The sequence below is a fragment of the Hyperolius riggenbachi genome, chromosome 2, assembly GCF_040937935.1.
Source record: "Hyperolius riggenbachi isolate aHypRig1 chromosome 2, aHypRig1.pri, whole genome shotgun sequence".
Lineage (NCBI taxonomy): Eukaryota > Metazoa > Chordata > Amphibia > Anura > Hyperoliidae > Hyperolius > Hyperolius riggenbachi.
This window is the reverse complement of record NC_090647.1, coordinates 4,171,642-4,184,542: the sequence shown is the minus strand read 5'-3', so window position 1 is coordinate 4,184,542 and position 12,901 is coordinate 4,171,642. Positions and strand designations below refer to the sequence as shown.

Here is a 12,901-nt window from a genome sequence, read left to right as displayed (position 1 = left end):
ACAGCTGCGACTGATGTAAGATAAATGGCCCACAGCTGCGACTGATGTAAGATAAATGGCCCACAGCTGCGACTGATGTAAGATAAATGGCCCACAGCTGCGACTGATGTAAGATAAATGGCCCACAGCTGCGACTGATGTAAGATAAATGGCCCACAGCTGCGACTGATGTAAGATAAATGGCCCACAGCTGCGACTGATGTAAGATAAATGGCCCACAGCTGCGACTGATGTAAGATAAATGGCCCACAGCTGCGACTGATGTAAGATAAATGGCCCACAGCTGGGACTGATGTAAGATAAATGGCCCACAGCTGGGACTGATGTAAGATAAATGGCCCACAGCTGCCACTGATGTAAGATAAATGGCCTACAGCTGCCACTGATGTAAGATAAATGACCTACAGCTGCCACTGATGTAAGATAAATGGCCCACAGCTGGGACTGATGTAAGATAAATGGCCCACAGCTGGGACTGATGTAAGATAAATGGCCCACAGCTGCGACTGATGTAAGATAAATGGCCCACAGCTGCGACTGATGTAAGATAAATGGCCCACAGCTGCGACTGATGTAAGATAAATGGCCCACAGCTGCGACTGATGTAAGATAAATGGCCCACAGCTGGGACTGATGTAAGATAAATGGCCCACAGCTGGGACTGATGTAAGATAAATGGCCCACAGCTGGGACTGATGTAAGATAAATGGCCCACAGCTGCCACTGATGTAAGATAAATGGCCCACAGCTGCCACTGATGTAAGATAAATGGCCCACAGCTGCCACTGATGTAAGATAAATGGCCCACAGCTGCCACTGATGTAAGATAAATGGCCCACAGCTGCCACTGATGTAAGATAAATGGCCTACAGCTGCGACTGATGTAAGATAAATGGCCTACAGCTGGGACTGATGTAAGATAAATGGCCTACAGCTGGGACTGATGTAAGATAAATGGCCTACAGCTGCGACTGATGTAAGATAAATGGCCCACAGCTGGGACTGATGTAAGATAAATGGCCCACAGCTGGGACTGATGTAAGATAAATGGCCTACAGCTGGGACTGATATAACATAAATGGCCTACAGCTGGGACTGATATAAGATAAATGGCCCACAGCTGGGACTGATGTAAGATAAATGGCCTACAGCTGCCACTGATGTAAGATAAATGGCCCACAGCTGGGACTGATGTAAGATAAATGGCCCACAGCTGCCACTGATGTAAGATAAATGGCCCACAGCTGCCACTGATGTAAGATAAATGGCCCACAGCTGGGACTGATGTAAGATAAATGGCCCACAGCTGCCACTGATGTAAGATAAATGGCCCACAGCTGGGACTGATGTAAGATAAATGGCCCACAGCTGGGACTGATGTAAGATAAATGGCCTACAGCTGGGACTGATGTAAGATAAATGGCCCACAGCTGCGACTGATGTAAGATAAATGGCCCACAGCTGCCACTGATGTAAGATAAATGGCCCACAGCTGGGACTGATGTAAGATAAATGGCCCACAGCTGCCACTGATGTAAGATAAATGGCCTACAGCTGGGACTGATGTAAGATAAATGGCCCACAGCTGCCACTGATGTAAGATAAATGGCCCACAGCTGCCACTGATGTAAGATAAATGGCCCACAGCTGGGACTGATGTAAGATAAATGGCCTACAGCTGGGACTGATGTAAGATAAATGGCCCACAGCTGCCACTGATGTAAGATAAATGGCCCACAGCTGGGACTGATGTAAGATAAATGGCCTACAGCTGCGGCTGATGTAAGATAAATGGCCCACAGCTGCGACTGATGTAAGATAAATGGCCTACAGCTGCCACTGATGTAAGATAAATGGCCCACAGCTGGGACTGATGTAAGATAAATGGCCCACAGCTGGGACTGATGTAAGATAAATGGCCCACAGCTGCCACTGATGTAAGATAAATGGCCCACAGCTGCCACTGATGTAAGATAAATGGCCCACAGCTGCCACTGATGTAAGATAAATGGCCCACAGCTGCCACTGATGTTAGATAAATGGCCCACAGCTGCCACTGATGTAAAATAAATGGCCCACAGCTGGGACTGATGTAAGATAAATGGCCCACAGCTGCGACTGATGTAAGATAAATGGCCCACAGCTGGGACTGATGTAAGATAAATGGCCTACAGCTGGGACTGATGTAAGATAAATGGCCTACAGCTGGGACTGATGTAAGATAAATGGCCCACATCTGGGACTGATGTAAGATAAATGGCCCACAGCTGCGACTGATATAAGATAAATGGCCCACAGCTGGGACTGATGTAAGATAAATGGCCCACAGCTGCGACTGATGTAAGATAAATGGCCCACAGCTGCGACTGATGTAAGATAAATGGCCCACAGCTGGGACTGATGTAAGATAAATGGCCCACAGCTGGGACTGATGTAAGATAAATGGCCTACAGCTGCCACTGATGTAAGATAAATGGCCCACAGCTGCCACTGATGTAAGATAAATGGTCCACAGCTGGGACTGATGTAAGATAAATGGCCCACAGCTGCCACTGATGTAAGATAAATGGTCCACAGCTGGGACTGATGTAAGATAAATGGCCCACAGCTGGGACTGATGTAAGATAAATGGCCCACAGCTGGGACTGATGTAAGATAAATGGCCCACAGCTGGGACTGATGTAAGATAAATGGCCCACAGCTGGGACTGATGTAAGATAAATGGCCCACAGCTGGGACTGATGTAAGATAAATGGCCCACAGCTGGGACTGATGTAAGATAAATGGCCCACAGCTGGGACTGATGTAAGATAAATAGCCCACAGCTGGGACTGATGTAAGATAAATGGCCCACAGCTGCGACTGATGTAAGATAAATGGCCCACAGCTGCGACTGATGTAAGATAAATGGCCCACAGCTGCGACTGATGTAAGATAAATGGCCCACAGCTGCGACTGATGTAAGATAAATGGCCCACAGCTGCCACTGATGTAAGATAAATGGCCCACAGCTGCCACTGATGTAAGATAAATGGCCCACAGCTGCCACTGATGTAAGATAAATGGCCCACAGCTGCCACTGATGTAAGATATATGGCCCACAGCTGCCACTGATGTAAGATAAATGGCCCACAGCTGGGACTGATGTAAGATAAATGGCCCACAGCTGGGACTGATGTAAGATAAATGGCCTACAGCTGGGACTGATGTAAGATAAATGGCCCACAGCTGCCACTGATGTAAGATAAATGGCCCACAGCTGCCACTGATGTAAGATAAATGGCCCACAGCTGCGACTGATGTAAGATAAATGGCCCACAGCTGCGACTGATGTAAGATAAATGGCCCACAGCTGCGACTGATGTAAGATAAATGGCCCACAGCTGCCACTGATGTAAGATAAATGGCCCACAGCTGCCACTGATGTAAGATAAATGGCCCACAGCTGCCACTGATGTAAGATAAATGGCCCACAGCTGCCACTGATGTAATATATATGGCCCACAGCTGCCACTGATGTAAGATAAATGGCCCACAGCTGGGACTGATGTAAGATAAATGGCCTACAGCTGGGACTGATGTAAGATAAATGGCCCACAGCTGGGACTGATGTAAGATAAATGGCCCACAGCTGCCACTGATGTAAGATAAATGGCCCACAGCTGCCAATGATGTAAGATAAATGGCCCACAGCTGCCACTGATGTAAGATAAATGGCCCACATCTGGGACTGATGTAAGATAAATGGCCCACAGCTGCCACTGATGTAAGATAAATGGCCTACAGCTGGGACTGATGTAAGATAAATGGCCCACAGCTGCCACTGATGTAAGATAAATAGCCCACAGCTGGGACTGATGTAAGATAAATGGCCTACAGCTGCGACTGATGTAAGATAAATGGCCCACAGCTGCCACTGATGTAAGATAAATGGCCTACAGCTGGGACTGATGTAAGATAAATGGCCTACAGCTGCCACTGATGTAAGATAAATGGCCCACAGCTGCCACTGATGTAAGATAAATGGCCCACAGCTGCCACTGATGTAAGATAAATGGCCTACAGCTGGGACTGATGTAAGATAAATGGCCCACAGCTGCCACTGATGTAAGATAAATGGCCCACAGCTGCGACTGATGTAAGATAAATGGCCCAAAGCTGCGACTGATGTAAGATAAATGGCCCACAGCTGCCACTGATGTAAGATAAATGGCCCACAGCTGCCACTGATGTAAGATAAATGGCGCACAGCTGCCACTGATGTAATATATATGGCCCACAGCTGCCACTGATGTAAGATAAATGGCCCACAGCTGGGACTGATGTAAGATAAATGGCCCACAGCTGCCACTGATGTAAGATAAATGGCCCACAGCTGCCACTGATGTAAGATAAATGGCCCACAGCTGCCACTGATGTAAGATAAATGGCCTACCAGTGGCGTAGCTATGGAGCTCGGGGCCCCGGTGCGAGTTTTACATTGGGCCCCCCCAAGCACTCTATACGTAACACTTGATACAGCACAACAAAACCTGCCAAGATCATCTACAGTATTAGAGGTGCAAGAAGGGGATAGGGGACAGTGTTTTAATTATTACTACCATTCAAAGCATCTATAGAAGTGATTATTACCACCACAGGACCAATGAACAGCTAATACTTTGGTTTAGGAAGGGCCCCATGGGGCCCCTCTGGCCCAAGGGCCCCGATGCGGCCGCTACCTCTGCAACCCCTATTGCTACGCCCCTGTGGCCCACAGCTGCGACTGATATAAGATAAATGGCCCACAGCTGCCACTGATGTAAGATAAATGGCCCACAGCTGCCACTGATGTAAGATAAATGGCCCACAGCTGCCACTGATGTAAGATAAATGGCCCACAGCTGCGACTGATGTAAGATAAATGGCCCACAGCTGCGACTGATGTAAGATAAATGGCCCACAGCTGCCACTGATGTAAGATAAATGGCCCACAGCTGCCACTGATGTAAGATAAATGGCCCACAGCTGCCACTGATGTAAGATAAATGGCCTACAGCTGGGACTGATGTAAGATAAATGGCCTACAGCTGCGACTGATGTAAGATAAATGGCCTACAGCTGGGACTGATGTAAGATAAATGGCCCACAGCTGGGACTGATGTAAGATAAATGGCCCACAGCTGCCACTGATGTAAGATAAATGGCCCACAGCTGGGATTGATGTAAGATAAATGGCCCACAGCTGGGACTGATGTAAGATAAATGGCCCACAGCTGCGACTGATGTAAGATAAATGGCCTACAGCTGCCACTGATGTAAGATAAATGGCCCACAGCTGCCACTGATGTAAGATAAATGGCCCACAGCTGGGACTGATGTAAGATAAATGGCCTACAGCTGCGACTGATGTAAGATAAATGGCCCACAGCTGCCACTGATGTAAGATAAATGGCCTACAGCTGGGACTGATGTAAGATAAATGGCCCACAGCTGCCACTGATGTAAGATAAATGGCCCACAGCTGGGACTGATGTAAGATAAATGGCCCACAGCTGGGACTGATGTAAGATAAATGGCCCACAGCTGCCACTGATGTAAGATAAATGGCCTACAGCTGGGACTGATGTAAGATAAATGGCCTACAGCTGCCACTGATGTAAGATAAATGGCCTACAGCTGGGACTGATGTTAGATAAATGGCCCACAGCTGCCACTGATGTAAGATAAATGGCCCACAGCTGCCACTGATTTAAGATAAATGGCCTACAGCTGGGACTGATGTAAGATAAATGGCCCACAGCTGCCACTGATGTAAGATAAATGGCCCACAGCTGCGACTGATGTAAGATAAATGGCCCACAGCTGCGACTGATGTAAGATAATTGGCCCACAGCTGCCACTGATGTAAGATAAATGGCCCACAGCTGCCACTGATGTAAGATAAATGGCGCACAGCTGCCACTGATGTAATATATATGGCCCACAGCTGCCACTGATGTAATATATATGGCCCACAGCTGCCACTGATGTAAGATAAATGGCCCACAGCTGGGACTGATGTAAGATAAATGGCCCACAGCTGCCACTGATGTAAGATAAATGGCCCACAGCTGCCACTGATGTAAGATAAATGGCCCACAGCTGCCACTGATGTAAGATAAATGGCCTACCAGTGGCGTAGCTATGGAGCTCGGGGCCCCGGTGCGAGTTTTACATTGGGCCCCCCCAAGCACTCTATACGTAACACTTGATACAGCACAACAAAACCTGCCAAGATCATCTACAGTATTAGAGGTGCAAGAAGGGGATAGGGGACAGTGTTTTAATTATTACTACCATTCAAAGCATCTATAGAAGTGATTATTACCACCACAGGACCAATGAACAGCTAATACTTTGGTTTAGGAAGGGCCCCATGGGGCCCCTCTGGCCCAAGGGCCCCGATGCGGCCGCTACCTCTGCAACCCCTATTGCTACGCCCCTGTGGCCCACAGCTGCGACTGATATAAGATAAATGGCCCACAGCTGCCACTGATGTAAGATAAATGGCCCACAGCTGCCACTGATGTAAGATAAATGGCCCACAGCTGCGACTGATGTAAGATAAATGGCCCACAGCTGCGACTGATGTAAGATAAATGGCCCACAGCTGCCACTGATGTAAGATAAATGGCCCACAGCTGGGACTGATGTAAGATAAATGGCCTACAGCTGCGACTGATGTAAGATAAATGGCCTACAGCTGGGACTGATGTAAGATAAATGGCCCACAGCTGGGACTGATGTAAGATAAATGGCCCACAGCTGGGACTGATGTAAGATAAATGGCCCACAGCTGGGATTGATGTAAGATAAATGGCCCACAGCTGGGACTGATGTAAGATAAATGGCCCACAGCTGCGACTGATGTAAGATAAATGGCCTACAGCTGCCACTGATGTAAGATAAATGGCCCACAGCTGCCACTGATGTAAGATAAATGGCCCACAGCTGGGACTGATGTAAGATAAATGGCCTACAGCTGGGACCGATGTAAGATAAATGGCCCACAGCTGCCACTGATGTAAGATAAATGGCCTACAGCTGCGACTGATGTAAGATAAATGGCCCACAGCTGCCACTGATGTAAGATAAATGGCCCACAGCTGCCACTGATGTAAGATAAATGGCCCACAGCTGCCACTGATGTAAGATAAATGGCCCACAGCTGCCACTGATGTAAGATAAATGGCCCACAGCTGCCACTGATGTAAGATAAATGGCCCACAGCTGGGACTGATGTAAGATAAATGGCCCACAGCTGCCACTGATGTAAGATAAATGGCCCACAGCTGGGACTGATGTAAGATAAATGGCCCACAGCTGCCACTGATGTAAGATAAATGGCCCACAGCTGGGACTGATGTAAGATAAATGGCCCACAGCTGCCACTGATGTAAGATAAATGGCCCACAGCTGCCACTGATGTAAGATAAATGGCCCACAGCTGCCACTGATGTAAGATAAATGGCCCACAGCTGCCACTGATGTAAGATAAATGGCCCACAGCTGCGACTGATGTAAGATAAATGGCCCACAGCTGCCACTGATGTAAGATAAATGGCCCACAGCTGCCACTGATGTAAGATAAATGGCCCACAGCTGCCACTGATGTAAGATAAATGGCCCACAGCTGCCACTGATGTAAGATAAATGGCCCACAGCTGCCACTGATGTAAGATAAATGGCCCACAGCTGCGACTGATGTAAGATAAATGGCCCACAGCTGCCACTGATGTAAGATAAATGGCCCACAGCTGCCACTGATGTAAGATAAATGGCCCACAGCTGGGACTGATGTAAGATAAATGGCCCACAGCTGCGACTGATGTAAGATAAATGGCCCACAGCTGCGACTGATGTAAGATAAATGGCCCACAGCTGCGACTGATGTAAGATAAATGGCACACAGCTGGGACTGATGTAAGATAAATGGCCCACAGCTGCCACTGATGTAAGATAAATGGCCCACAGCTGCCACTGATGTAAGATAAATGGCCCACAGCTGCCACTGATGTAAGATAAATGGCCCACAGCTGCCACTGATGTAAGATAAATGGCCCACAGCTGCGACTGATGTAAGATAAATGGCCCACTGCTGCCACTGATGTAAGATAAATGGCCCACAGCTGGGACTGATGTAAGATAAATGGCCCACAGCTGCCACTGATGTAAGATAAATGGCCCACAGCTGCCACTGATGTAAGATAAATGTCCCACAGCTGCGACTGATGTAAGATAAATCACCTACAGCTGCGACTGATGTTAGATAAATGGCCCACAGCTGGGACTGATGTAAGATAAATGGCCCACAGCTGCCACTGATGTAAGATAAATGGCCCACAGCTGCCACTGATGTAAGATAAATGGCCCACAGCTGCGACTGATGTAAGATAAATGACCTACAGCTGCGACTGATGTTAGATAAATGGCCCACAGCTGCCACTGATGTAAGATAAATGGCCCACAGCTGGGACTGATGTAAGATAAATGGCCCACAGCTGCCACTGATGTAAGATAAATGGCCCACAGCTGGGACTGATGTAAGATAAATGGCCCACAGCTGCCACTGATGTAAGATAAATGGCCCACAGCTGCCACTGATGTAAGATAAATGGCCCACAGCTGGGACTGATGTAAGATAAATGGCCCACAGCTGGGCCTGATGTAAGATAAATGGCCCACAGCTGCGACTGATGTAAGATAAATGGCCCACAGCTGCGACTGATGTAAGATAAATGGCCCACAGCTGCCACTGATGTAAGATAAATGGCCCACAGCTGCCACTGATGTAAGATAAATGGCCCACAGCTGCCACTGATGTAAGATAAATGGCCCACAGCTGCCACTGATGTAAGATAAATGGCCCACAGCTGCCACTGATGCAAGATAAATGGCCCACAGCTGCGACTGATGTAAGATAAATGGCCCACAGCTGCGACTGATGTAAGATAAATGGCCCACAGCTGCGACTGATGTAAGATAAATGGCCCACAGCTGCCACTGATGTAAGATAAATGGGCCACAGCTGGGACTGATGTAAGATAAATGGGCCACAGCTGCGACTGATGTAAGATAAATGGCCCACAGCTGCGACTGATGTAAGATAAATGGCCCACAGCTGCGACTGATGTAAGATAAATGGCCCACAGCTGGGACTGATGTAAGATAAATGGCCCACAGCTGCCACTGATGTAAGATAAATGGCCCACAGCTGCGACTGATGTAAGATAAATGGCACACAGCTGCGACTGATGTAAGATAAATGGCACACAGCTGCCACTGATGTAAGATAAATGGCCCACAGCTGCCACTGATGTAAGATAAATGGCCCACAGCTGCGACTGATGTAAGATAAATGACCTACAGCTGCGACTGATGTTAGATAAATGGCCCACAGCTGGGACTGATGTAAGATAAATGGCCCACAGCTGCCACTGATGTAAGATAAATGGCCCACAGCTGCCACTGATGTAAGATAAATGGCCCACAGCTGCGACTGATGTAAGATAAATGGCACACAGCTGGGACTGATGTAAGATAAATGGCCCACAGCTGCCACTGATGTAAGATAAATGGCCCACAGCTGCCACTGATGTAAGATAAATGGCCCACAGCTGCCACTGATGTAAGATAAATGGCCCACAGCTGCCACTGATGTAAGATAAATGGCCCACAGCTGCCACTGATGTAAGATAAATGGCCCACAGCTGCGACTGATGTAAGATAAATGGCCCACAGCTGCGACTGATGTAAGATAAATGGCCCACAGCTGCCACTGATGTAAGATAAATGGCCCACAGCTGGGACTGAAGTAAGATAAATGGCCCACAGCTGCCACTGATGTAAGATAAATGGCCCACAGCTGCCACTGATGTAAGATAAATGGCCCACAGCTGGGATTGATGTAAGATAAATGGCCCACAGCTGGGACTGATGTAAGATAAATGGCCCACAGCTGCGACTGATGTAAGATAAATGGCCTACAGCTGCCACTGATGTAAGATAAATGGCCCACAGCTGGGACTGATGTAAGATAAATGGCCCACAGCTGCCACTGATGTAAGATAAATGGCCTACAGCTGCCACTGATGTAAGATAAATGGCCTACAGCTGGGACCGATGTAAGATAAATGGCCCACAGCTGCCACTGATGTAAGATAAATGGCCTACAGCTGCGACTGATGTAAGATAAATGGCCCACAGCTGCCACTGATGTAAGATAAATGGCCCACAGCTGCCACTGATGTAAGATAAATGGCCTACAGCTGCCACTGATGTAAGATAAATGGCCCACAGCTGCCACTGATGTAAGATAAATGGCCCACAGCTGGGACTGATGTAAGATAAATGGCCCACAGCTGGGACTGATGTAAGATAAATGGCCTACAGCTGGGACTGATGTAAGATAAATGGCCCACAGCTGCGACTGATGTAAGATAAATGGCCCACAGCTGCGACTGATGTAAGATAAATGGCCCACAGCTGGGACTGATGTAAGATAAATGGCCCACAGCTGCCACTGATGTAAGATAAATGGCCCACAGCTGGGACTGATGTAAGATAAATGGCCCACAGCTGCCACTGATGTAAGATAAATGGCCCACAGCTGGGACTGATGTAAGATAAATGGCCCACAGCTGCGACTGATGTAAGATAAATGGCCCACAGCTGCCACTGATGTAAGATAAATGGCCCAGAGCTGGGACTGATGTAAGATAAATGGCCCACAGCTGGGACTGATGTAAGATAAATGGCCCACAGCTGCGACTGATGTAAGATAAATGGCCCACAGCTGCGACTGATGTAAGATAAATGGCCCACAGCTGCCACTGATGTAAGATAAATGGCCCACAGCTGCCACTGATGTAAGATAAATGGCCCACAGCTGGGACTGATGTAAGATAAATGGCCCACAGCTGCCACTGATGTAAGATAAATGGCCCACAGCTGCGACTGATGTAAGATAAATGGCACACAGCTGCCACTGATTTAAGATAAATGGCCCACAGCTGCGACTGATGTAAGATAAATGGCCTACAGCTGCCACTGATGTAAGATAAATGGCCCACAGCTGGGACTGATGTAAGATAAATGGCCCACAGCTGCCACTGATGTAAGATAAATGGCCCACAGCTGCCACTGATGTAAGATAAATGGCCCACAGCTGCGACTGATGTAAGATAAATGACCTACAGCTGCGACTGATGTTAGATAAATGGCCCACAGCTGGGACTGATGTAAGATAAATGGCCCACAGCTGCCACTGATGTAAGATAAATGGCCCACAGCTGCCACTGATGTAAGATAAATGGCCCACAGCTGCGACTGATGTAAGATAAATGGCACACAGCTGGGACTGATGTAAGATAAATGGCACACAGCTGCCACTGATGTAAGATAAATGGCCCACAGCTGGGATTGATGTAAGATAAATGGCCTACAGCTGCCACTGATGTAAGATAAATGGCCCACAGCTGCGGCTGATGTAAGATAAATGGCCCACAGCTGGGACTGATGTAAGATAAATGGCCCACAGCTGCGACTGATGTAAGATAAATGGCCCACAGCTGCGACTGATGTAAGATAAATGGCCTACAGCGGGGAACAGCAGACTCAGGAATACTGCTGCATAACACACAACCATGTACACAATGCCAAGCAGAGGTTGGTAAAGCAAAGACAATCCTGGGAAACACACTATGCTGAACTCCATGTTGCATGCCATCTCTCCGATATTGCCTCCTACACAGCCAGGAGGAGGAGGTATTGGAGAGATGGAAGACAGCGTGGAGGGCAACACACAGAGCTGGTGAGTTTAGTTATAACTACCCCCTGCTGTGTTCCTCATCAGTTTGCTTTATAATCCACATGCTTTGACTCCTGAGTGAATGACCCTCCCTAGTGGTCACCAGGTGGGATCTGTTAGAATGTAAGGCCTCAGTTGCTTTAACTGAGTTTAGTGAAAGGACTTGATTTGCAGAGTCTCCCTTTAAGCAGAGTTTCTCTGAGAAGAAATGATGCAGTCAGTTACAAGGAACATGTTCCTTGTGGAAGGCCACATAATGGGTTATCAGGTCTGGGGTCTAACTGCTCCGACCGTTAGACGACAGAAACGGTAAACAAAGCCGATCTTTACAAAACATTGCATTCTTTGCAACTAGGTTATAAAGCAATGGAATATTAATTTATGAGGTGGATCACATGCCCATGCCCGCCAATTGTAGGCTTGGGGGTAGGGCTCAGATGATGTCACATTTAACTTTTTTTGGTGATCAGTATTAAAGCCGGTGACGGGCTGCAGAGAGACTTCTGCTTCCTGTGACTGCTGGCTTCCACCCTTTACTTTTATTTATAATATGTCTTGTCATCTTATCTACCTGTATGCTGTATATAGGACTAAGAGCAACGAAGACTGGTTACCACCATTCACCAGGAAGGGAGCCAAGAGCTGTAACACAAAAGACTTACTACAGAACAAACTGCTTCGCTAAGATGTAACCACATGTACTGTATATCTGTTTACTGAATAAACTCCTAAACTTTGAGGATGCCTAAGAAGTTCTATCTCCTATGCTGTGATGAGAGTCGTGTTTGCAGCTTTTATTCATGAGTTGCTGGTGCCGTAACAAAGGTGTAGTGCTGTTGCCAATAGCAACCAAGGTATAGTTTCTTACAGGATCATGTATGTGACGTGTTATCATCTGCAGCACATGACTGCCACCAGTGAGGTGAATAGAGATTAATACAAGTCTCCCTGATCACTGTCGATTGCATCATTTAGTGTTTGAAAATGTTCCGTGCTGCCTGCCACACCTATTACACTGGAGGGAGACCTTTATTCCTTATACAGCGTGTGTGGCCAGGGGGAGGAGCCACT

The 12,901-nt window shown here is 47.5% G+C and overlaps 1 protein-coding gene across 1 annotated transcript in view; it reads left to right on the top strand.

Moving 5' to 3' along the window:
* The window catches only part of TRIM3 (tripartite motif containing 3), a 176,783-nt gene extending 164,214 nt beyond the window's left edge, over positions 1-12,569 (top strand). Inside the window, exon 13 of the mRNA XM_068266463.1 lies at positions 12,419-12,569. Within this exon, the coding sequence (XP_068122564.1) occupies positions 12,419-12,522 (104 nt within the window). The 3' untranslated portion in view covers positions 12,523-12,569. The remainder of the gene's footprint in view (positions 1-12,418) is intronic.
* The last annotated feature ends 332 nt before the right edge of the window (positions 12,570-12,901 follow it).